This window comes from Diabrotica undecimpunctata, chromosome 3, assembly GCF_040954645.1.
Source record: "Diabrotica undecimpunctata isolate CICGRU chromosome 3, icDiaUnde3, whole genome shotgun sequence".
Lineage (NCBI taxonomy): Eukaryota > Metazoa > Arthropoda > Insecta > Coleoptera > Chrysomelidae > Diabrotica > Diabrotica undecimpunctata.
Window position 1 is genome coordinate 101,142,753 of NC_092805.1, and position 27,049 is coordinate 101,169,801.

At 31.3% G+C, this 27,049-nt stretch overlaps 3 protein-coding genes across 3 annotated transcripts in view; 2 read left to right on the forward strand and 1 right to left on the reverse strand.

Moving 5' to 3' along the window:
- Nucleotides 1-1,251: 1,251 nt before the first annotated feature.
- On the reverse strand, nucleotides 1,252-16,029 carry Ublcp1 (Ubiquitin-like domain-containing C-terminal domain phosphatase 1). The gene is made up of 3 exons (XM_072526414.1): nucleotides 15,753-16,029; nucleotides 15,134-15,663; nucleotides 1,252-1,677 (listed from the first exon to the last, which is right to left on the reverse strand). The coding sequence occupies exons 1-3, from the start codon at nucleotides 15,907-15,909 to the stop codon at nucleotides 1,408-1,410; spliced, it is 957 nt and encodes a 318-aa protein (XP_072382515.1). The 5' UTR covers nucleotides 15,910-16,029; the 3' UTR covers nucleotides 1,252-1,407.
- Nucleotides 16,030-16,962: 933 nt separating this feature from the next.
- On the forward strand, nucleotides 16,963-21,506 carry LOC140437095 (uncharacterized). Its single transcript, XM_072526415.1, has 2 exons — nucleotides 16,963-17,480; nucleotides 19,685-21,506. Exons 1-2 carry the CDS (start codon nucleotides 17,246-17,248, stop codon nucleotides 20,668-20,670), a joined length of 1,221 nt encoding a protein of 406 aa, XP_072382516.1. The 5' UTR covers nucleotides 16,963-17,245; the 3' UTR covers nucleotides 20,671-21,506.
- Nucleotides 21,507-26,429: 4,923 nt separating this feature from the next.
- Tsf2 (transferrin 2) overlaps nucleotides 26,430-27,049 on the forward strand; it is a 56,788-nt gene continuing 56,168 nt past the window's right edge. Inside the window, exon 1 of the mRNA XM_072526416.1 lies at nucleotides 26,430-26,597. Within this exon, the coding sequence (XP_072382517.1) occupies nucleotides 26,522-26,597 (76 nt within the window). The 5' untranslated portion in view covers nucleotides 26,430-26,521. The remainder of the gene's footprint in view (nucleotides 26,598-27,049) is intronic.

Genomic DNA, 27,049 nt, shown 5'->3' on the forward strand with positions numbered 1-27,049 from the left:
TGATGTGGTCGCCGGTGTAGGTTTTGTTGTTTTTGATGTGGTAACAGCTGCGTAGCTTGGTGCGGTGGGTTGAAGAAGCATTTTTAAATATTCTGGATGCCAAAATATTTAATGAAAATCAGGCGCAATGCCTGGCCTATTTATTGTGTTTGTATCAATTATAAAGTTTACATACCAAGTTGTTTCACAAAAAACTTTTCACTTTCAATAATTACTTGATAACAAAACACATTAACTGACAAGTTTTTTTTATAAGAAATACTATTTGAAGAAGCCGAGGTGTTGACTCGTTGGCTTTTCGAATAGGAATCGAAACCTCTTTTTTATTTCAATTGATTTAGCGATAACTCTACACAACGGACAATTATTTTACCCGTTGGTGTCCGTTATGGAGAAGTTTCACTGTACTCTTCTTATAGAAAAAGTGATACCCCAATACTAAACAAATCGAGAATGTCGATCATGGTAATGTCCTTTTTGGAGGAAGATAAGCAGGCCCTTTGCTAGCATATATTCATAAAAAAATTAGAAACTTTATCCAAAGATTATGCAGGTATTGTTCCCCTATTTTTTTTTAATAGCTCCTGATTGCACTGTTATTCATTTGTGCAAAGATCAATTAAGTGTGGTGTTTTTGCAAATTATAACTCGTATGAGGTATCAGATAATCAAAAGCCAGCGCATATAGCTCGAAAATGACACCCAGGGTTTTGTGTTTATAGCTTAGATGTGACGTGCGGCGCACTCGAAGACCGTTTATACGATTCTGGTGCCGTTTGTATGCCCGAAATTTTCGATAAGATTTTGACATTAATGTGTTAAGTTAAAATATTTATGAGGGTCAATCTAAGCGCAAAATAAACTAAAAAGTCGAAAAATTCGAGAAGTGCACCTGAACATTGTCCAACTGAAAACAAGATAAATTGTGGACCATTGCCCCTTAGTTTATATCCTAGTTTTCATCTTACTAGTAAATGTAATATTAAGAACAAGCATTTACTTGTTAATACACCTTTTGTATTAGGTGAATGCTTGCTATATTTTTTTCTCAAGATTTATATCCCATAATTTATGATTTTTTTACGAGAGTCCTAAATTTATATAATAATAATTGCTTCAAGCAACTTTTAAACCTCTCATGGAGATAAGTTTCCTCCGGAAACCCCAGTAAGTCATGAAACAGAGAATACTTAGCAATCTCAAGTAACGAAAAAACTAGTAATGAAGGTTCCTGTATAAAACAGAATACAATTCTATTATGAAAAAACTATATATTTTTTATTTTAAAATAAAATATAAACTAAATGCATTGAAAAAATATTTTAAGAATAAGTACATCACTAATTTAATTTTCATGTTACAAAATTATTGGATTTTCAACCAAATCGTTTCTATATTGTGCAACAATTATCTTCTATGTTTTGGTTTATACTTTTCCCAGTGCCGATGGTTAACACTAGCAAAATCATTGGAGTTTTCAGCGAGATCTTTTAAATACTTAGCAAGATGGAGTAGTTCTCTATCTTTCTCCCTATTTAAATGCGCTTCTCTAAATGGTCTAATCCTAAGTCCATTTTTAGGATTCATTATAAAGTTTCTTCTAATATCATCGAACATTATAGTGTTTTTCGATGAGAACTGTGTAAACTTGCCCCAGATTACTCCTAGAGGTTTTACCTAAAAATTAATGAACGTGAGAACAGCGTAAAGATATGAATTTTTTATATAAAAAAACATGTATTCTGAAGGGGTATAAGAAAACCTCAAAATAAAAATACTATTAAAACTACTTATTTACTATTTTAACAGCAAATTGACTAAATTTTTTTTTAATAGATACTTCACACTACACAACCTCGTTATTGTACATGTTGTCACTATTCAGAATAATAATTTAATTTTTGCTTCCAACATTGTTGCCATTTTTTTAATATGTTACTCTCTTGTTCAGAGAGATTTTCTAGCATTTGTTCGCCAACAGAAAAAGAACAGAAATTTTAATTGAAACATCCTGTGTTTTACATTTTGAGCGAAATAAGAAATGAGCATTTCAAATGTATTACGTTTCCCTATATCTAAAGTTAATACTTCTGAAGTTAATATTATAGTATTAAGCGACGTTTATGGTCAAAGTCAAAAACAAAGACTGACAAAATATATGCAATTGAGGAATTTGCTGTAAGAAGGATGCAGCTCCATATTTGGTAATTGTTGGGAATTGAAAAAAACTGTTTTTATTTTAACCCGAAATTGATGACTAACAGATTTAGTCAATACTTGAGACTATTTTCAAGTAGATAATTTTTGAAAAAAATAAGAAAAAACATTGAAAAAAAGTTGCGACTTGCATCTTTCTTATACCAAACACGTGAAATAATGCTTCTTTACCATCATTTTTGAGAAAAAAAAACAAATTCCCAACAAAAACTCTTATTTATTTAATATTTCTTATTTGGCTACAACAATCAAACGACTATGGTTTGCCTACTACACAAATACGAAAAAATCTGTAAAAAGAAACAGGTTAAAAAACAGAAAAAATAAAACATTAAACACACGGGCAAACACATCCTTCATTCATCTATCTGGTCGTCATCATCCGTTTCAAATGATTCGGTTTTCTGGTTCTCTGCCATGGCTGCATCACTTGTGAGACGGGTGTAAAAAGCCATTTGGTCCATAGGAACAAATCGTGTTGCCAACTACATTTCATCTGCATATTTGGCTTTTTTGACAGGTATAGGATTGCAATAGACAGGAATATCAGAAGAAACTGAGAGGTCGCTGTCAAGGTTTCTCAAGATTTGGAATAAGTGAAAACTCGGAAGGCCAGTAGATATACTGACTTTAATACCATCTAAATGTTCATTGCTGTACTGGAAAATTCGGTATTTGGAAATCCGGAATCTTTGCTTTTCTGAATCTGAGATAACTTTTTTAAAATGTCCTTCATAGTGACCACTAAAGTTCAGGATCATATTTTGTTTTACCAGAATGGAAATAAACTGTTTGAATGATTGTTTAACAAAATCAGCATATTGTTGGGGGCTAAAAACATAGTCCTTCTTCCTTAAAACTTCTCAATAACTCCAAAGCAGCGATCACAGGGAAGAAAGCTATGTCCTAGCTCAGTGAGCTCTATGACTCTATGAGCCACTCAGGAAGTGAGTGGCTCAGGAAAGCGGTGCTTTATCTTGTCAATAGACCTAGTTCTCACCAGCAAATACAGAAACTTAATCATTACTGAGTTTTTGTTTTGCGCAGCAGCGTTATCAAAGAAAAGGTATAAAACTTTAACATTTTTAGGGAGTATATTTTTTATATAGTGGTACAAAAATGACACTACCTCGTTTGGTGACTTTCGAGCCGTAGTTTCATCATACATATAAAAGTATGCTTGATTTGTCTTACCAGAATGGACGCATAAGTTGTATGTCCACAACTGGCGTTTGTAGAAAGCTTCCCCATCAGGAATTTTTGGAAGTGGAAGGTGTTGTTAGAAGTCAAAGGTCAGAACCTCCACTTCGTCGCCATGCTTGCACAATGTGGTTTTCTCCTTCAGCTCCTTGAAAAACAAATCGGCCTTAATTTCATGCAACTTCTTTTCCGCTGCTAAAACTTTTCGTTCATTTTCGTCGAGGGTCACATCTTTGAGTTTGTTATCTAAGACATCACATTTTTTGCACGTATCTGATCGAGGTGGGCCAAACCTGTAGTTGAAGTTTTCTTTGAAGTATCGATAGTAGAAGTCATAGGGAACTTTGCGTTTATATTTAGGATTGCTAACACTTTTTGGTTTGTAAAGTTCCAAATAGAGTTGATGCATCTTCTTTACATGTAGATCTGGAGATAAATATAATCGACGGGATTTGTTTCTACTATAATGTGATTCACGCCTTATATTTCGTTAGATTTTCAGTTGAGTCTATTTGTATACTTTCCTTTGTTACTAGGTGGAGCTGCAATATCTCTGTCACGAAAAGTTTGAACAATGAGATCTACACGTTTCCTTGATATGCCGTGGATTGAATAAAAATGTCTACAAACTCGTTTGGATAGCTTACCCAGATTTATAAAGTATTTGTGGGAACAAGTGCGGTCTTGCCTTTCATTAGTCTTTTTTCGAGTTCGTTGAATCAACCCTCTCAAATAGGTGTTTTGCAAATCTTTGTCGCCTATTTTGTTAAACTTTTGTAAGACAACTTTTCTTGTTTCTTCGTCCACATTCTGAAAACACTTGTACCTTGCAGTTCGATCCAGTTAATCTCGGTCCTTCTGTATTCCTTTCCAGTGTGTATACATTTTTCCTTCTGCAATAGCTTTTTTTTTCATATTTCTTTTCCAGAGAGTAGGGTTGGCACTTTTTCTATTTTTGGTTACAGGAACAACTAGAGGCTCTTTCGTGGGCTTCATGTTGACAACAGGTTCAATGTATTGTTTTTTTACAGAGGTACCTTTCCTCTTCGGATGCTTCCTCCTAGCTGAAGGTCCTGCGACATCACTATTAAAACAACTTTCATCAGAGCTTGGAGATTCATAATCTGACTCACTAGCGCTAAACGGATCTGACTCGGTTTCACTCATTTTTACACGAACAATTAAACCGCATGAAAACGCACGCCACGCAGTAATGATAGCGACTAACAAGTCAAAACAAATCAGCTGCCCTGCCGGCCCAGCGCCAACAGAAGGTGACCTTGTATTCCACGAAAATCACAGAACATTCACAAACGTTTGGTGCAAAAAGGATGCAGGTTCGGAGCTGCACCCTTCGTGCACCAAATGAGTGTGGAGGCAGATCCATAAAGCCGTATAATTCCTTTATTTATTATCAGATCTGCATCGTTCTTATACCAGACAATCCGCCAATTTTTTTAAATTATGGCATATGTTTCCACCCAAAATGGTCTAAATATGGAGCTGCATCCTTCTTATAGCAAACTCCTCAATTGCAGATTGATAACTTTTATTTCTATATAGTCCATTCGTCAGAGATTGGACTCCTAAAAATCACACCAACAAACTGAATTTTACTGACAATGTAAATTTTTGACCCCAAAAAATATGCAAAATTAGTTTACCACTCCTGTACGCCGCAGAAAAAATGTTTTAAATAAAAAGAATGGTACAGTAGGTGGTACTGTACTTCATAATATGTTTCTGTATTTTTAAATTTAAAAAAATTATGAAAAATTTCAGAAATCAAAAACAAATTATGATCAGTTTTGACATTTTGTATACCTAACGGCCACTCCTCGTTAGACACACAAATGGACTCTTCCGCTGTGATTGTATAAATATAAAAAAATTTAAAATGTTTGAATAATTGTATGTCGTAATAATATTAATATATAAATATGTCGTACAATTATAGTTTCTATGAAACTATAATTGTACGACATATTTATATGAAATTATGAAAATATGAATAAACATCATTTTAATAAATTTAATTATTATATAAACTAAATAAGATATTTAAAAATATCAAATTATATTAAAAAAACTGGAACAGTAGGCGGTACTGTAGACTAGCGCGGAGCTTCATACTATGTTTTCTGTATTTTTAAAACTTAAATAATAAATTTAAAATTAAATAAAGTAATTTTATTATTTTTTTTTATATTTTAAACAAATTCCATAAATTATTATGTTTGCTCCTAACGCCACATGTTAACGTATTAATAAAGCATAGAAGCATTTATGTTGTTTACTTATGACAAACCTATCAAATTCAGACCAAATAATAATAAAATATAAATAAATATCATTTGATAGTAATTTAATTATTATACAGATAACGATAATGTTTTGTTGACCATAGGAATTAAGATTTATTGCAATCCCATCTCTAAAGTATATTTATTATAATGCTCTAAAACTAATTTTTTGGTTATTTTTTAGTCTTAATAGCAATACAAATAAATAAGTAAGTAAATAAGTAATATGCTTTATTGTCACTAAAAATTATACAAATTTTACGGACAAATCTTACAACAATAAGACAAGAAAGAAGAAAAAAAATCAGAATAAGAATCGTTTGTAATTTTAAATAAAAAAAAACAATACAATTTTTCCAAACTTAAACATAAAAAATACTACCTAATTATGGACCTACAAATTTCGTAAAATGTACCTAACAAAAAATAAAAATTAGGAAAGCAGATTAATGAATTAAGGGCTTAAATATTCCACCTTCTTGTGCTAAACAGTAACCAAATCTGTCATACATATTTCTCCTCATATTTTGGAGAAGGGCTGGTGTAATGCTTGCAGAGAAATGAAGTATTTTTGTCCCCAATTCGACTAGGTTTGTGGCCCTTTCAAACTGATGCCTATAAATGTTTTCTTTGAGAAAACCCCAAAAAAAGAAATCGTTAGGCGCTAAGTCACAGGATCTATCGGGCCATTTAATTGTTTAATTGTACCACGTGTACTTATCAGTCGATCAGGAAACATTTGATTGCAGAAGTCAATAGTTGCTCTAGAGTTGTGAGCCGAACACCCATCCTGTTGGAAATAAACCTCCTGAAAATTAACGGCAAGGCGTCGAACTGCCGGAATTATCTCATTCTGTAAAAGTTGTAAATATTTGGGCCCGTTTAGGTTTCCATCGATAAAAAATGGACCGACAATATGGTCGCCTAACATCCCAGTCCAAACATTTAACTTTTGCGGATGCTGCGTTCGCACTGCAACACTTAGGTGCTTATTTTTCCGAGAATAATACCTTGCAATGGATGAATTGTGTTTTTATGTAACGAAAATGAAGACTCGTCAGAAAATAAAATATTTTTTAAAAAGTCTACATTTTCATTCTGTTTATCTAACATAATTTCACAAAACTCCATCCGCCTAAAGTTATCTTCCGGAAACAGTTCTTGTGTTGGTTGTATCTTAAAAAAGTGATACCCATTCCTTTTGAGAACTCGCTGGACAGTTCGAGCATTAACGTTAACTTCCCTAGCAATTTTGCAGGGTTCACTAGCTTCCACAAAAGCACAAATAAATATCAATATCCCTGTTTTGACGCTCCTCATCGACAGGTCTAACACGTGGTTCATTATCTTCATGACACTTTTTACAACTGTTTACACATCCCGAAGTTTGAAAATGTTTAATGGTATTTTTAACTGTTGTAACACTTGGTGGGGGTATATTTTCGAAGGCAACAATAAATAAATCAATTACTTCGCGTATCGAATGACCCTGAAAGTACCATGTTACAAGTTGCACTTTTTCTGGGGCGGTATACAACGTAATAGGCATTTTATTAATTATTTGTTTAATCTCTCAGAACTTCGTTTGAAATTTTTTATGTCAATGTGATAATTACGACAAGTCGTACCTACTGTAAAATGAATATAGAGGTGGAAACATGTAACATGTCACAGCGATTGCCATTGTGCATATGTGCCAATAAAACAATGTCGTGATCTGTATAAACTAAATAAGTATGTTTAAAAATAATAACTATGAAATTATTTTAAAACGAGAATTATAAAAATTTAAACAGATGATTTAATGTTGTTATTGTTCCAATTCGAATCTTTTAGTGACAGATATTCTTTTAATTTTTGCTTCTCATTTAATATCTATATTTTTTAGTTATTTTTCATAGTTTTTAATTTAAACCTTTTTAGAGTAAATACATGATGACTAGAAACGAATTGATCGAGAGTAGTGAATCGATGTCAAGAACCGCTATACTATAGAAAAAAAAGTAATACATCAGTATAGAAGCTGCACTTCAAAAATGCAACTAAGATAATTTTATACAAAAATGTTTAACACTTTTTTCCGTTTCTCTCAGAAACAACGGTTGAAGCGACCACGATGTTGAAAGTCAGTTATACGCGCCTAATCAATTTTGAATAAAATTTGCATCAACTTGACGGTAAAAATCCGATATATTTTGATCCGAGTATCCCATCGACAAAAATTAAAATGCGTTTTAAATGTGAAGAGTGCAGATTTTATATGAAATCTTTGTATTTTGACGCAAATAAAATCAGTTTCTATAAATGTGATAAATAAAAGTTGCGCAATTTTTGCCATTTTATACGATTTTCATAAGATCTATAAAATGTATTAATTCCCCTGACCAATCCTGGTAGAATTTCCATTATTAGAGGCTAGTCTTTAAAAAAACCTATAACATGAAATTTTTAATTTGAGCTTTGGCAACAAATATGAGGAATTTGAAATATGCCTAAAAACAGATTTTAAACTTTCACATTACAAACATTGCACGTAACGGGAAATGCCTCCAGGAAGACAGGATTGGGTGGAGTTTGTATCTGAAGTTGTTTAGTTTCAGAAAACGTACTTGTCTAATCGAAAAGAAGCTAAACATTTTATAACGTTTGTAATGTGATAGTTTAAATTCAGTGTTTTTTAGGCATATTTCAAATGTCTCACATTTGTTGCCAAAATTCAAAACCGAAATTTCATGCTATAAGTTTCGAAGATTAGACTCCAAAAATGGAAATTCCATACTGACCGGTCAATAAAAGTGATAAATTTTATTGATCTCGTAAGAATTGTAAAAAAACGCAAAAATCGCACAACATTTATTTATTTATGTTTATTTATAAAGACTGACTTTATTTGCGGCAAAATACAAAAATTGCATATAGAAACTGCACTCTTCACCTTTAAAACGCAATTTGATTCTTGTCGGTATGACACTCTGATCAAAAGACATCGAAATTTTACCATAGAGTTGATACAGATTTTATTTAAAATTGATTTCGCGCGCGTAACTGATATTAAAAACCGCCAGTCGCTTCAAGCGTTGTTTCTGTTTTATTCAATAAATTGTAAATCGATGTTTTCCGTTACCCCCCCCCTTACGAGGGTGGTTTTAGTGGGAAGCCCGGGGGTAGGGGTTAGTAAAGTTTATTGTATCTTTTTTGGGGTCCCAAAATTGACATTATCAGCAAAATTCAGCTTGTTCGCATGATTTTTAGAAGTTTAGAGGTATTTTCGTCTCTGACAACTGGAGTAATAGTCGTATTATTTGTATTGTTGTTTGGTTAGTTGTCATGTCAAATCATTTGATTATTTATCTCAATATAAGTAATTTTAGCCACTACAAAAGATGTTACAGCATATTTCGAATAAGGATGTAGACTTTATAGAGGAGCCGAATTTGAGCCTGATCATGATATAGTCAAAACTAAAATACATTTTCATCACATAAAAACGAACAAAAAATAAGAGAAAGAACAGGAAAGTAAAGAAATGAAAGATAATGCAATACATACTTACATAAATCCATACGAGGATATTATATCAGAAAAGACTAGACACAAAAATTTCAAGAAAATAAGTATAAGAAACGGCAGGAGTATATACGAAATTGAAAACCCGCTCAACAAACTAGCAATAATAAGAAACAAATGCGACACAGAGGCAAAGCGATTTATAAACAACACCAAAAAACAAAACATCTAGTCTTTAACTAAAAATCGGTTGCCAAGCATAGAACATACTAAAAAGAACTGTTGCAAGAGAATCTCATTATCAGGACCGAAAAGAAATACAAAACAGAAAAATAACAATTTTTTATAGATGGTACTTTATAACTATGGTCACCTATAAAACAGGAGAAGAATCAAGATTCGGCGACCTTAAAATTTGTGTACAATAATTTACCTGTTTGCTTGGTTTGTCGCTAGAATGGCGATGGTGTAGAAAAGGGTGGTAGTGTTACATTGGAATGGATGTGAAAATTTCGAAAATAATTAATTATTCGTAGTTAATATAATTCGCAATTATATTGAATTAATGAAATGAATTCAAACCTTTTTAAATCACAAAAAGTAAGTGGAGAATATATTTTTATTATACTATTTGCAAATTTACAATACTTAACGAAACTATAAAAAATATGAGATAGCGAATACCTATTATATTACTAGGGCTTTATATAATTTATATCTTATGAAGTATTTCGAACAGAAAATGTTTGTTTTATGGATGCATTGATCAAATATCTTAAAGAAATGTTTATTTATAATTTTATATTAATTTTTATAAGAAAGTACATTAATATTACTGCTTATTTTTGCACTAGAAATAATTGTAAAACTTCATTGACTATATTAAGTGAGTAAAATTGCATGATTTTTCAATTAACTCAATTTGATTATGATGTCTGCTTCCAATAATATAATAACAATTGTGGTGAATGTTCACTGGATTTTGGTCGTGATGAGAAACAAACCATTGCTTGTGATAGTTCTCTCGCTCCAATGGCGCTACAGCCCAAATCAAGCCTTGGTCTTCTTCAAACTATGTCCCCAACCTTGCCGGTCCCGCACCGATCGTTTTCAGGTTCTCACATTTAGCAAATTTTGCGCGTTCGCTGCCACTTCATCCTCCCACCTTTTCCGTGGCCTTTCTTTTGGTCTTACGCCCTGCATTTTACCATCTAGGGCTCTTTTTGGCAATCTTCCAGTCTCCATTCTCACTACATGACCAGCCAATCGAAGTTTTACGAATTCTGAGATTGGTGCCTCTTTGAACAGTTGTGCTTGTGATAGCTGTAGAACTAAATTTCACTTGGTAGAAAGATGTCGTGGATTGTCGACCTCTGAGACAAGAAATGTTGTGTTGTAGAAACGGTTACTGTTTTTGTACTACATGTAGGGACGCATTTAAAAGTGTTCGGAAAATTAAAATATTTGTTCGGAAAAATTGTTAACTTTTAAGAAGAAATAAGCATACTAAAGGATAAGATTGTGTCTCTGAAAGGCAATAACACTAAAAATACATTCAGTGCTGCTTACTATGAAGTATATCAACAATGCAACATTCCTGAATGCAACTCAAAATCTCAATGACCATATTGATCATGATAGGAATAAAGTGAGATTTTTAATAGATTTGGTTTGCAGCAAAATGAAGCTACTGTATGTCGAGTTATACGAGTAGGCAAATCCTCAGATCTGATTAGGCCAACCAAAGTCATATGTAATGATGCCACAGTAAAATTAGCACTTAAATCTGGAGGTGAACTTAGTGGAACCACATTCAAGATCTCCAAGGACCAGAGAAAGATGGAACAAGATGTCTACAAAGCAATTAATGAAAAGAACATCTGCTGGGAGGTTAACTTGATTATTCATTATCTTAGTGTTGTACCAACCGTGCTGGTAGCTAAACAAAAAAACGAGTATCTACCCCAGTAACTGTATACTACCAAAATGTAGGAGGTCTGTGTACCAAACTTTTTGATCTCCCTAAAAAGTATTTCATGTTGGTCATATAATATAATTATTTTGGTAGAAAGTAACTTAAACAACAGCATAATGGATAGTGAATTAAAGTGTAAAGGTTTTAACACTTATAGAAGTGATAGAAACAGTAGAACAAGTAAGAAACTAAGTGGAGGTGAAGTCATAATATTCATTAATAAGAATTCTCAATCTAAGTTTATTTCTATTATTAAAGATTTAAGGCTATACATTTTGTGTCAGGTCCAGGGATCTCGATTTGTTTATAGGGGTTGTTTACATTCCTTCCCAAATGCCTCGTGAGACTTATGGTCTAACAATGAGTATGGTGTATTGGTTCACTGTCCAGGAGAAGATCCAACTGTGGATGTTGCCCAAAAACTTGTTTATTTAAAATTTAATCAATGTAATTCTTTATCTAATGAGAGAAATGTATTTGGGGACTTAGATTTTTCCAGTGATAGAAACTGAATGTTGTAAAAGCAAGTGATCCTCTACTGAACTCAAGTCTACTTCATATTGCCTATGAATGTTGTTTAAGAATCTCAAATACATCTAATTCGTCAAGACTAGCTTATGAGGAGTTTTTTTAGGATTTTAAAAATGGTAATTACACTGAATTTTATAATTTTTGGGGCCCTATGAATTGGCAGGATTACTTGATTCACAATAATGTTTCAACTAATCATCTTTATTTATCACGTCCACTGCTGGACATAGGCCTCCCTTAAACTCATCCATTCTTTGCGATTTTGTGCTCTTTGTTGCCAATTTTTCGTGATACGCCTGATGTCGTCAGTCCAAGGTGTAGGTGGTCTACCTCTACTACGTTTGTCTGCTCTTAGCCTCCAATGTGTAATTTTGCTCGTCCATAGTGAGTCATGCATTCACGCTACATGGCCTGCCCAATTCCATTTTAGTTCCGCTATGCGTTCCACAACATCAGCAATACTCATCCTTCTTCGCAGATCTTCGTTTATTATTTGGTCCTACAATATCACTCCCAGCATAGACTGTTCTATTCGTCTCTGTGCCACTCTCAATTTCGAAGCAGTAGTCTTGGTTAGAGTCATAGTCAACTAATATGTTCTATTAAATTCTTTCACATTTACTTTATACCACCGAAGAGATACAGAACATCAATCTTTTCTAAATTGTTTTTCCATGAACTTAGAATTTTGATCTGTGTGAAAATGTGTGCTCACTTCTTAGGTCAAAATGCAAATGTTTGTCTGGTATATGCTTTAATCAATATGTTATAGGTATCCATGCTCAGTTGAAATACAATCCTAAATAATTTTGGAAATATGTAAATGATAAATGTTCTAGTCACAGTTTACCAAATGCTATGTGTTACAGGAATCAGTCTGCTTCTAATGGGCAAGAAATTGCTAATTTGTTCAAGGACTTCTTTCAAACTGTCTATACCCCTGGAGTTAATAGCCTACAGGCTCCCAATATCCCCATTAATAAAAATGTTGGCACAAATTATAATGTCTCTGAACTCACTCTCATTGATATTTTTGATTGCATAAGTTCTCTTCCAAATAAGATTACCTCTTTACCTGATGGTGTTCCCAATTTTCTTTTAAAAAAGTGTGTTTGCACTGTTACTATTCCTTTACATACTTTATTTAATAACTCATTACAGTCATCTTCATGTCCTGATGTTTGGAAGGCATGTTTTGTTGTAGCGATATTAAAATGTGGCCAGAAAGAAAATATTGAAAATTATCGGAGTATATGAATTCAGTCAGAAATACCTAAATTATTCCATCGTTGATAGCTAAACAGCTATCTTGATTGTGCAGTGGACTTATATCAGAGTCTAAGCATGGTTTTTGAGCAAAAAAATCTACAGCTACTAATTTAGTTTGTTATCAGCTAAGACAAGGAAAGAGAGAGGACAGGTAACATTCATTTAATAAACCTTTGAAAAGTGAAGCCAGTTTCAATGTGACCTTCATGTTTTGTGACTGTACATTACCCATTACTACCTCTCGCAGGGTTACCAGGTCTACTGATTTTTCAGTAGATCTACTGATTTCAACTTCAATTTACTAATTTACTGAAATACTATATTGATCTACTAAAAAATATGTAATGATAAAATCATGTTCAAAAAGTGATCATTATGTCAGTGTTCAATTATAAAAATAAAAAAAAAATCTATTTATTGATATATATATATATATATATATATATATATCTATTATTCTCAATCTACTGAAGAAATAAAATATGACCTGGCAACTTTTTTGGTGCCGGTTGGTGCCAATTTAGGCTTCAGTCAATTCCATATGATTATGCATCCCCTCTCTTTCCTTGTCTAAGGTTATCAGTCTGAGCTTATGAAGCAAATTGAGGGTCAAAAACAGGTGGATGCTATATATACTGATTTTAGTAAAGCGTTAGATCTTTATGATCAGTTTGTTAAATGGATCAAAAATTGGTTGTCAGGTCGTAATCCAAGAGTTAAGGTTGCTGGTAATATTTCAGGGTCAATTATGGTGACCATAGGTGTTCCTCAAGGAGGAAACACATCACCTATTTTTTTCAACATATTTGTTAATATTGTGAGCTTTTTTTAAGCAGTCAATGTCTAATGTGTCTAATGATCTCTAAAATGGTCTTCATTTAAATATTAGTAAGTGTTGTTATATCAGTTTTGCCCAAAAGGTGAACAGGATTGGTACAACTTATTTCATTGATGAGCAACCACTTAAGTATATCTCTTCCATTAAATAGTTAGTTTTGATTTTTAAGCTTTAGGCTTTACTTGGTGGAGCATATTAATTAATATTCATAAAGGCTTCTAAATTACTTTTTTAGAAATGCAACTAGATTAGTTTATCGTTGCCTTGTAAGATCAATCTTGGAATATTGTGTAGTTTGGTCACCCTACTTTCAATGTCATATTGACACACTAGAGGTTGTTCAACATAGGTTCTTAAGATAGTATGCATTTAGAATTGATAATATTGTTGTTAATCATGGTTATAATAATATCAAGCAACTACTAGGATTACCACCACTTAGAATTAGGTGAGATATTTCAGGTGCTGCTTTTATTTTTAAATTATAAATAGTCATATTGAGTGCCCTTAACTGCTGAATGAAATCAGATTTATTGTTTCATATTTAGGTTTGTGCCATATAACTACTTTTAATATCCCCATTCATCTAATATCATATGGTAGTAACAGTATGTTACACAGATATATGAGATTGTTAAATAACTCAGATGTAGACCCATTTAACACCAGTTTGACTCAAGAGTTGTCTTGTACTTTCATAAGTTTATTGTTTCTGTATTATTTCTGTATTTATATTATAAATATTTCACAAATTTTTGGAATTTAGTTGTGGTTATAGTTCGCATCAAAAGTGTGAACTAATATTGGTATATAATTATACAATTATCTCTAGATTATGAATGCATGTTTTTTCAATTACTTGAAAATAAAAAAGCTCACCTTGTAATGGCAAGTATTACGAAAAACAGCAAATCTATTTAAATACAAAATATTGGTTTTACCTAGCTATCCTGAAAAGTTTAAGCATATATAAAAATAATAAATTTATATAGAATAAACCTTATATAATAAACAATGATATTTCTTAACAATGAGGTAATTGCCAAGATACAGCACAACCATGTGATCTATTTAGTTTTGACAATGTGTGACTTAAAAGTTTCAGTTTGGGTAGGACATAACTAATAAGGTTCCTTTAATATAAGCACACAAGGAAATAACAACGATGAATCAATATATTAAATAATTTTAAAGGTTTTTAACACCATTTCTTGGACCATGTCTAGTAAAAGGATTAGCATTAATCCAAATGTTTTTTTAGTCAGTGTGCAAGTTAAATGTAAATATACTTACATCCACTACCCCATATTTAGGTATGTGCACTGAGATCATGGCGAGAGAGTCTAAATAAAAAGCAATCTTGTAGTTGGGATGCGTAGAAACACCTAAGAGCTTCATTTTCTCCTCAATCCATTTCATTCCTGTAGCAGACCAAATTACAATATCATAGTGTTCATAAGAAGTAGTTAGAAACTCATGTAAATAAGGCCTCATTAATTCTGCTCCAGATTGGGCAGTAGATCTGTGATCAAAAAGTGTGTAATCTATATCTAATACTAGTAATTTTTTTTCAGGTCGGAGATCATTTAACATATTTATTTTATAATCTTTGATACGTTTTTCTACTTTTGCAAGATATACATCCTGATTTTCAATGGCAACTTCCTCTTCCTCTATATCTAAATCATTGACAACATCAGGAAGGTTTTCAGGTGCCGTATTTGCTTCTGCTATGTCTTCTTCTAGTGAACCCATCATCATGAGTTTAAAGTTGGGTTTAAGTTTCAAAAGACCCAAAGTACAATCATCTTCAGGTGTTTTCCCTGCAAAATAATTGTTAGTTTTATAATAAAATTGTATATTGACAAACAACTATACTTATATATGCTATCAACTTTATGTCTACTCTAACCTTTGTATTTTAAATTTAACAACTTCTGTCTTTCGCACTTTACTGAGGTTACATTTTCTATGGTTTTCTTTAAATCAGATACAGTGTCATCTTCGGACGATTCTAAATTAAATTCTTTTCCGTTCCATTTTAAAACGATTTTAATAACAGTACTCATCTTAAAAATTATATGAAAATTTAAAACATCAACATAACCATGATTTAATTATTTCATTCTTCTGTTTTTAGTTTTTATAAATTTAAAAGGGTTAGGATCAGAGACACGATGGGGCACAGTATATCGCTTAAAAAGAATTCTTTTTAAGCAATATACTGTGGCTGGGGCTTAAGAAATATATTTGTGTCTATGCTGTGCTGTGTCCTGTGTGACCTGTGTTCCTGCTGATTTGTGTCTATGACACGAAGCTGAAAATTTTATATAAAGAATAAAAAAATTAGCGTTAGCGAAAAAGGGCAATGATTAGTTTAGGGCACCCATCATAACCTATTAAACCAATACTTTTATTAAGTAATAATTAGAGTACCTATCATGATAATTTGTCTGTAAGGTAAATTGAGTGTGTTATACGTCATTTGATACGTCAAAACTCGATGTTCCCGTTGAGTTTACCGAAAGTACAAGCTAAATATAGCCGCAAATGTCAAAAATATTTCGGTTTGGGGTTTGGCAGTGTTGGCATGTTTTTATAATGCATATATGCTTCAAATATAAAGAGATTAAACTTTTAAAAAGTACATTTTGATTATACTATTTTATGAAATCGGCAATTTTTAATTTATATGAAACAATAACGAGTAAATATTTGTCTCTTTCGAGATTAGTTGTAAACATCTGTATCTGGCAACTGCTGATTTGATGATTGCCAAATCTATCCCCTAATCTATCAAAGGCTAAAAAAAATTCTATTAACTGCAATTAATCTACAAAGAAACAAATATTTACTCATTGTTGTTTTATATAAATCAAAAATTACAGAATTCATAACATAATATAAACAAAATGTACTTTTCTAAAGTTTTATCTTTTTATATTTGAAGCATACTACAGAATCTACATTATAAAAACATGCCAACACTGCTATACCGAAATTTTTTGTTCCATGTTTGACATTTGCGGCTATAATCAGCTTGACAGCTTGTACTTTCGGTAAACTCAACCGATGTTCTGTGTAAGCGTTGCCATGGCAACATCCGAATCTTTGTGTTCGGTTTTTCTATGCTTTTGACATTAAAATCTAGAAATCTACTAAAAAAATTCTTATTTGTTCGTAAAATGGCACCAAAGAATATAGACGCTTAAGCGTCTATATTCTTTGATGGCACCAGGCTCAAAGTTTTATGTTTCTTTTCTTAATATTTAGAGTATCATGATATTTTTGTCTGTAAGGTAAACTGAGTGTGTTTCCTTATGGAATTCTTCGTTATAGAATAGTGATTTCGCTTTGTGGGTGTAAAAAGTAATTATTGGGATTCATAAAATCAAGTGCAATCGAATGGAAGTAAAACAAGAAATTAGCCAGGAAAGGTGTAAAGTAGAAATAGAGTATAATAAATTGGATCATGCTCTTTTGGAAGGCTTTAAATGTGAAAATCAGGAGGTATCCAATAGGCAAAGCACACACGATAAATATGATTATTTAAACTTAAAGAAATGTCCCATAAAAACTGAGGTAAAACAACATGGAAATAAAATGAACCCATTTGAAGAAAACCAAAAAACTGAAAAAGGTTAGTACAATATCTATACTTCACACATAATAACCACAGAAAAAGATAAATCTGATTACAGTATTTGTGCCAAACGTAGGCAACTTTAGTTTTAATTGTAGTATTGTCTTAGTTTCAATATTTCTTTAAAACAATGAATGGGGAAAATTTCAGTTCATGTAACAAGGTATGAAGTTTGGTTTTTTTTGGAAAATTGCTTTTGGAAAAACATGCTCGGTAACAAATCAAACTTACACGCAAAAACAATCAAAATTATATTTTATAATATAACTGAACGTCTCTGAGGAATTTTAGACTTGAGGTTATTTAATGCAAGTTATTGAGTATGTCTTTTTGATCAAATCAAGGGGGCTATAGACTAACTGTTGGATTTGATGTAATGCTGAGTTATTGGTGTCCTAGTGTTGTTGCCATCGGGTTCTTGCTCGTTTCTTAATGTGAGACTTTAAATCTTTACTAATTTGTATATTAACTGTATTATCAGATGATGTTGGGGCAAGTTTAGCATGGCTGTCTGCAAGTTCGTTGCCTGTAATACCAATATGGGATGGTAGCCAGATTAATGTAGCTGTTATTTTTTGGGAAGCGATTAGTAGGTAACAATCGAGGATCTTTTGGACAATAGGATGATCAGTGAATATATTTTGGATATATTGTATTGAGGCTAGTGAGTCTGTGCATATTGCAACTTGTTTATTAGGTGAAGAAATGGATTTGAAAGCTTGAAATATGCTAAATAGTTTGCCAGTATGAACGCTATAAAATGAGTGGATACAAGATGATGTGATAAGGTTATCTGAAGTGGTAACAGAACAGCCTACTCCTGTATCATTCTTTGAGGCATAAGTGTAGAGTACTATGTCGAATTTATTTGTAAATATAATTTCTTTAAAAGATTTTTTAATGGGTTCCCTAGGTGTTGTAAGTTTATCGAATCTTGTAAGCAATGTGTTAAACTGAGGGGTGATTATAGACCAAGGAGGATATGGAGGTAGGGGTCGTGGGATTGTTTGTGATAGAGAGATGTTATTAAGTAATTGTGTTAAAATTAGTGGAATGGGTGTAACATTTTTTTTTATAATTAGAATATTAAATAATTTTTAATCTTTTTACCCCTGTTGCTGAGACGCCGATGGCCGTAATTGCAAATATATACGTGGTCGGTTGACCATTAGGAAATTTTATTGGAATTTACCGACTATCTCAAAAGACGGAAGGTCCGACTTATTATCCTCGTTAATCCTCGGTTAATTATTTCCAGTTTCAGGCGATTTCTTTTTGATAAACTTGGTAAATATCGTCGATAGTAATTTTCTGAGAGAACTTAATCCGAAATGATCTATCTTTCATCATATTCCTAGCTAGAAGAGTACCGTTATTTTCGATATCGTTAGAATCTTTTTACCTTCTTAGAAATCCATCCAGGCTGATTTTTGCATTCAATTTAAAGAACATTCAATATTTTCTTACGAACTTTCCATCACTTATTAAGAAATTCTAATAAATAATAATTACGAACATTAAATTCTCCGTTAATCATTAAACAACAGTGCGAGCAGATAATTAACTTAACCAGTGCGGGTTGGTTAAATTTTTATTTCTGTAATCTTGTTGTATTCTTTGAATTTAAATTTAATTAATTTTGTGTTATTTATTATTCATTTTTTATTTACTATGCCCAGTATCTCGAGATATGCCCATTAAACAGCAAAGAGAAACTTTCCTTAATCAACTTTAGTTGAATATTTTTATATAGCATCAGACTCTCTTCGCTGATAATTTAATTTATGTATGATTCCATTTTATTGTATTTGTGAAGGTATTTATCAATCATAATACTGTTTATTTTTTATATGTATACCACCATTTAATAATTGATGGTATATTTTTGTTACTTGAGTGTATATTCAGCTGCCTATTGATAGTTGGTAAATTCCAATAAAATTTCCTAATGGTAAACCGACCACCCGCGTATATATTTGTAATTACGGCCATCAGCGTCTCAGCAACAGGGGTAAAATGATTAAAAATTATTTAATATTCTAATTATAAAAAAAATGTTACAACATATTTATATCATTTACTACTTCTACTTTTTTTTATTATGCTTTATTTATTTATAATTTTATTATGCTTTAATTTAATTATTTTATTCATTTTTCCTTGTACTCAAATATTTATATTATAGTTAGTTTGTATTTTAGGTTATCTCCAAGACGAACACAAAATTGAAATTGTGGAGACGCTAATTGAAGATTCATCTTGCGAAAGAAATTATATGAGTCAACACTTTGAAGTAAAAACATTAAACAAAAATATGAAAGTTGCGACTATACAAAGACCTTACAAGTGTGAAATTTGTGTGAAACAGTTTAGTAAAGCAAGTAATTTGAAAATACATTTGAGAGTGCACACTGGAGAAAAATCTTATAAGTGTGAAATTTGTTTTAAGCAATTTAGTCAGTCAAGTAATTTGAAAACACATTTGAGAGGCCACACTGGAGAAAAATCTTACAAGTGTGAAATTTGTTTTAAACAATTTAGTCAAGTATGTCATTTGAAAACACATTTGAGAGTGCACACTGAAGACGAATCTTACAAGTGTGAAATTTGTTTTAAGCAATTTAGTACACCAAGTAATTTGAAAAGACATTTGAAACTGCACACCGGAGAAAAATCTTACAACTGTGAAATTTGTTTAAAAGGGTTTAGTGAAGCAAATAATTTGAAAACACATTTGAGAATACACACTGGAGAAAAATCTTACAAGTGTGAAATTTGTTTTAAGCAATTTAGTCAAGCAATTCATTTAAAAACCCATTTGAGAGTGCACACTGGAGAAAAATCTTTCAAGTGTGAAATTTGTTTTGAGCAATTTAGTCAAGCAAGTCATTTGAAAACACATTTGCGAGGGCACAGTGGAGAAAAAACTTACAAGTGTGAAATTTGTTTTAAGCAATTTAGTCAAGTAAGTCATTTGAAAACACATTTGAGAGTGCACACAGGAGAAAAATCTTACAAGTGTGAAATTTGTTTTAAACAGTTTACTCAACTATGTAATTTGGAAAGGCATGTGAGAGTGCACACTGGAGAAAAATCTTACCAGTGTGAAATTTGTTTTAAGCGATTTAGTCAAGCAAGTCATTTGAAAACACATTTGAGAGTGCACACTGACAAAAACCCTTACTAATGTGAAGTTTGTGTTTAGCAATTTTGTTCCCAAGTATTAAATATCAATATTTATATGAAATTACACATTGCAGAAATTTCTTTTAAATAATTTGATGCAGCCTATGATTTGAAACAACATACATACAATAACGCAAACCTTAAATTATTTTTGCCTAATTTCTTAATTCTTGTAATTCCCAATTCACTTCATACCTTTTGCATATTCGGCTATTGCTAGTAACCAATCTAACTGATCCTCACTTCTAACAATAACTTCTTAATTTTATTGGCGTATTAGGCGTCTGTTTATTTCTTTGAAAGGATTCCACTTCAACTTCATCTCCATTTCTTTTTCTGTTACTACTGTCACAAAAAGTCAAATTAATTTGATTGCATTTCAATTTTGTTTCCTTTTGAGAAACATTTTTATACGGAAAAGGAATACTCCAAACATAAACATTAGTAAATGATCCATGATACTGCATGCATGAGACCTTAGGTCAGAACAAAGTCAAATGTAGAATAGAGCTATCCCGAAACTAATTTCTATAAATGACAGTTTTTCACTCCCCCGAGATTTGATCTAATTATCCACCAGAGATTTAATCCAACCTCCATTAGAGACGGCACCTTAAGAAGAAATGTGGATGTTAGTTTAGTATTATGTAAATCAAAATTTACTTTTTTGAGTGTTACGGGCAGATGGACTTCAAAACTTTCAATCTCAGAAGCGGAGTCAAGTAGGAAATATTTTTTAATAATATGTAATATCATTATATAATGTCAAATAATGATAAATACGTGTATAAAGTATTGTAAATTGATTTAATTGAAAATAAATAATAGTTTTTCGAATTTTAATTGTACAGGGAGTAATAACAGTAATTTCACAGTTTGCTTCTTCTTGTAGTGCCTATCCGTTTCGGATGTTGGCGACCATCATGGCAATCTGTATCTTGCAAACTGCTGCCCTGAAAATATTTGTGGTTGTTGTGTTAAACCACGTACGTAGATTTTTCAGCCAGGAAATTCTTCGCCTTCCTGGTCCTTGTTCACAGTTTAGAATATATAAAAGCCCAGGAAGGAGAATTTGCTTTTCAACAATTTGAATTTTTTTGTTAAATTAACTGAAAAAACAGAAAAATAAAATGAATGTTTTGATAAAAACGAAATCAAGCATTTAATTACAAAACTTGAAATAGTGATGATAACTGTACCTAAAAAGAATTATAAATTTTAACATTGTGGCATACCACCAAATAAATTAAATTAATTGTATAATGTAGTATTTATTTGAATATATTTTAAAACGGGAAGTGTCATAATCTAAACATATGATTCCATATTGATATTAAATAGATGACATTTATGAATTTTTCCGTCGACCGTCCATTTATGATTAATTTTAACACCCTCAAAATCATTGATTAATGACCCCTATTAATGAATGATGTTCTATTATGAACGATTTCATTATAGGCAATACAACATACATTGCTTGTATAAATTAATTTAACCACATTTAACGCTCTGTGATTGGCAGTTACCTGTGGTGTAGGCAACCAAACATACCTATTTATATTCCCACTAAAAAATTATTTAAAATGAAGTAGCCGATGTAAGTACTGTCTGTCATTGTATGTCATTATTTATCGTTAAGTAAATAAAAATTTAAACTAAGATATTTTTAATTCTGAAAAGTACGGTCGACGGAAAAGTTTTGTAACGAACTCGTGAATTAAAATGGCGATTAACAATCTCGAACTTGCAGCTATTATCAGCTTGTACTTTCGGTACACTCAACCAATAAAATAGTGCATATTATGTCTATAGTTGTCGTAAATAAATTAAACCGGGTTAATTTTGCTATGTACACTAGATAAAATGCCACTGAACAGCACTGGTATTTATTTTTTCAAGCAGAGTGGGCATTCTGATTGTTTACCAGGATAGGGAGACCATCACAGACCACTAATAACTGTAGGTGATCTGTGGAGACCATGGTTTGTGGATAGACCCTGGACCTGGTAGACCTACGGTTCGTGGTTGACTCTTCCGACTGGTGTGGAGATGCTTGAGTTACGTCACCAGAGTACACAAGAATACAAAACCAATTTATTATCACAGTTTGTTCGTGGTAATTATCTTTCAGTTTATTATTTGCTTTATTATGTATTGCTTCTTAAATATCTCAGTTTACTTTATATTTTTGTATTTGAAATTTTGGTGTTGTTTTCTATAAAATCTTATTTTGAATTATCGAAGAAACTTTATTTATTGTAGTTGTACATCGTACCTATTGTCTTCGTATCTTTTTATAAGGTAGGTTAAAACTTTAAAATTTTATTGTGTATTAACGTAATAATAATGTTGATGAAATTTTAGAATGCCAGGCACAAGTTGTAGTGTGTAGGAAAGATATTAAAAAAATGGAAAAAATAGTTATGTAATTCATTCAATAGTTAATCCAGTATTGATGGAATTTCAGTATACGCGACAAATTTTCGGTGTAAAATGGAGATTGAAGTAATAGATTTACTTAAATCCTGCATTAACATTGGATAAACGTTAACAACCGGTTCTGATTAATGTTAAGTATCAAACTGCCTACATATCAACAGTTTTCCATAATTAGGTATTATAATTCAATAGACATCTTTATTTCATAACTATCTTTACTATTTTCCACACATCAAAGACGTAAAAACGATGATTAATAGACTTCGGCAAATATGCATATTGCATATTTTGCATATTGTGCATATTTTATGCAATTATTTCATATTTTGGCATATTTGTATAAAAGTTTGCATAAAGTGCATAAAAGTTCAGATTTTTATACTGTATTTGAAAATTTTTAAACATACCAATTTATTTCAATTCTTGTATAAAATTTTGTAGTCATTTTAATCAAGAAATGATCTAAGTACGTAATCTCTACAGGTACAAAACATTTACAATTTCAAAGAAGATCAATTTAAGTAGCCCTCAACATTCTTAGAAAGTCTCGGTCACTGAGGCATTCAGTTATTGGATAATCGCTAAGGGTTCGCTCATTTGCATTTTATGATCTAATCCCTAAATATATCTACAATTTATTGTATCTTAACAGCAGGTAAACGGCTAATAGTTTTGTTCCTAATTTAGGGATTTTCCAAAATCTCCCAGTTTATTGAATTAGGTACCTAAACATTTCTAATTTGATGCTCAGATTTGTAAATCATTTTTGTTTTGATATTCAAAGCGTAAATACTCGTTGTGCGTAACAAAAAGGAAGATTGTGATTTTATAATGCCTAAAACAACCAGTGCTTCAACTTGGATTAAACCTTATAAAGAGCTGTCTATGGATATGGGAAAAATCTACTGTTCAGTCTGTGGCAAAATTGTAAGTATCTAATATTTTCTATTAAATATCTAATATTTCATACATACAGGGTGTTTCCAAATGACACTTACAACGTTTGACTGTAGATACTTCTCGAAAAATTGAACAAAACGATATAGTTAATGAGGGGTCAAACTTATTTACTTTTCGAGATAAAGGGTGTTAAAATTAAAAAAAATTAAATTCTTTTAGTTAATAACAACAATAACTTTAAAACCAATAAACGTATTTACTTGAAATTTAGTACTCGTAGGTTGTTTTTAAATGAAAAATAGCTTCCTTTAGTGAGAAAAAATTGTCCATGGTACAATACAATGGTGTGTATTTAGAAAAATTTTTCACCTTTACTTTTTTTTATGAAGTCAGCTATTCTAAAACACAATTTTTTTATTGTAATTGAATTAACAAAAAAAAAACTTTTGTTGAATTTTAAAATAAGTTATATGATGTACTAATGGTTAGTAACAAAAACTAATTTGTGGATTAATACTGCATTTAAAACACTTAGCGAGTGTTTTTTTTCCAAACCAGTTATTTGATTAACCAAAAACACCTTGTATATTTTTATATTTTAAAGGTTGGGTTAAAATAAAGGTTTTTATTTTTATTTATAGATAGCATGTGAGAAGAAATTTCAGATAGACCAACATGTGAGAACTGCTTCACACATTGCAAAAAAAGGAAAAATAGGAGGAAAACATCAAACTTCAATGGCTAAATGTTTCCAATCTACTTCAAAAAAATTAGATGAGCAAGAAACTTTTAATGAAGACTTGTGTCGCGCATTAGTGTCTGCAAACATACCGCTTTCAAAATTAGCAAATGTAAATTTTAGTTCGTTTCTAAAAAAATATTGCAAACTTAATGTTCCAAGTGATCGGTCTCTAAGAAGAAATAATGTGAACGGGCTATACTCGTCGGTGTTAATTAATATTAAGGAAGAAATTGCAGATAATTATTTTTACATATCTGTAGACGAAACCACTGATTCCTCAGGAAAGTATATTGCTCATTTATTGATTGGTGTTCTTAAAGAAGATACCTTACCAAAATCTCATCTTATTTCATGCCAGCAACTTGAGAAAACAAATGCTTTAACAATTTCGCGTTTTATACAAGAAACATTAGCAACTTTTTTTCTTCCGACAACTATTCCTTCTAATAAATTACTGCTTATTTTATCGGATGCTGCTCCTTATATGGTGAAAGCAGGACAAAATTTAAAAATATTTTTCCCAGATTTAATACATGTTACTTGTGTAGCGCATGGATTAAACAGAGTTGCAGAGGAAATACGAAAAAAGTTTCCTCTTGTAAATACCATGATATCCAGTGTCAAAAAAGTATTTCTTAAATCTCCTATAAGAATTCAACTTTATAAAGAAATGCTACCTAACATTCCTCTTCCACCACAACCTATTTTAACGCGATGGGGAACATGGTTAGAAGCAGCTAATTTTTATGCAGATCATTTTGTTAAAATAAAGAACATAATTGATACGTTAACAGATGAAAGTTCCCAATCTCTTTTGGATTCTAAACAAACTTTTCAGAGTAACTTGCTTCAACAAGAACTTTCATTTATAAAATCAAATTTTAGTTTTGTTCAAAAAACAATTACTCAGTTAGAATTACCAAAACTGTCATTGTTCGAAAGTACAGCATTAATAAAAGAATTTGCGTCATGTTGTCGGAACGTTAGAGGTAATATTGGAAAAGATATTTTAAAAAAATTTGAAGCTACTATGGAAAAAAATAAAGGTTACCATATTCTTTCTGAAGTAGTCAGTGTTCTAGCTGGAAATATTTCGGAAACAATTAATTTAGAACCAAATGTTTTGGTCAGTTTGAAAAATGCTCCCGTTACATCAGTTGATGTTGAACGAAGTTTTTCCATATATAAATATATATGTACTCAGACAGAAGCCACAAGTTTTTGTTAGAAAATTTTGAACACCACTTGGTCATTTATTGTTACCATAATTCTAAATAAGTTTATTCATACTTAAAAATGATGTAGTTACTTAAAATAAATGTAAATCTTAATGAATAGTAGGAAATATTTAGTTATGTACACTTTTTTTTTTTAAATAAAATTGTTACTATTTTACGATTTTTTTATTTATTTGTATGCATATTTTGTAAAATATTTGCATATTTTCGGGTAAACACGTGCATATTTATGCGCATATTTTCTACATTTTTATTTGCATATTTGCCGAAGTCTAAATGATTAACAATGTTACGATTCAAATTACTGTACTCTCGTGACGTAATTTCGGGCTTAATGTTCATTGGTTAGTCGGAAGAGGCAACCGTAGTAAGAGTACGAACCGTGTGGTAGACCGGGATTAAGCGACAAATGACAAGGTAGTGTGTCTGTCACTTGTGTCAGTGTCAGTAATCATCAACATTTGCAGTTTTGCACAGCAAGTGTTTGTTATGAATGTTGTGATGTGCTTATCTTGATAACGGAGATTACAATGATTTTAAAAACATATGATGGCAGTTTATTTATTTTTATTTTCCTTACTTTAAACTCAGTAACAATTATAACAGGTAAGTGAATAAAAATGTAAAATTTTATATTATTTTTAGAAAAGTGGGCGCGGTTGATGACTCTTAAAATATCTATGTTGATTAAATAAAGTTCAGGGAATACTTCGTGACTCATATGTACACTTACCTTTAAATACAGTTACACCTCTTCTTACATTTTTGTTATAATATCTTCAATGTAAACAATTCGCTTAAATTGTGAAGTATCTAAATGCAGTTCCAAAAGTTTTTCAACACTGCTGCACAATATTTAAAAGTGCTATAGATCCATCAAATTTAAGTTGTAATATAGTTCGAAAACTATTTAAGTAATATTTATCAATATAGTAATTTACATTATACATATTAAGATACATAACTTGGAAAAACAGTTTTACTTTTAAAAATAAGCATTTCAGTTAGGGATTACTAAATAAATTCAGATTAGAAGAAACAGTATAAAGATTATTTGG

What these genes read in the sequence shown, in the direction of transcription:
- Ublcp1 (XM_072526414.1), bottom strand. Translation starts at nt 15,909, where the DNA reads ATGAGTACTGTTATTAAAATCGTTTTAAAATGGAACGGAAAAGAATTT. An exon ending in GTTAAATTTAAAATACAAAG is followed by an intron (nt 15,664 to 15,752) that starts GTTAGAGTAGAC and finishes ATTATTTTGCAG; the next exon opens with GGAAAACACCTGAAGATGAT. An exon ending in CTAAATATGGGGTAGTGGAT is followed by an intron (nt 1,678 to 15,133) that starts GTAAGTATATTT and finishes ATTAATTTTTAG; the next exon opens with GTAAAACCTCTAGGAGTAAT.
- LOC140437095 (XM_072526415.1), top strand. Translation starts at nt 17,246, where the DNA reads ATGGAAGTAAAACAAGAAATTAGCCAGGAAAGGTGTAAAGTAGAAATA. An exon ending in AAACCAAAAAACTGAAAAAG is followed by an intron (nt 17,481 to 19,684) that starts GTTAGTACAATA and finishes TTTGTATTTTAG; the next exon opens with GTTATCTCCAAGACGAACAC.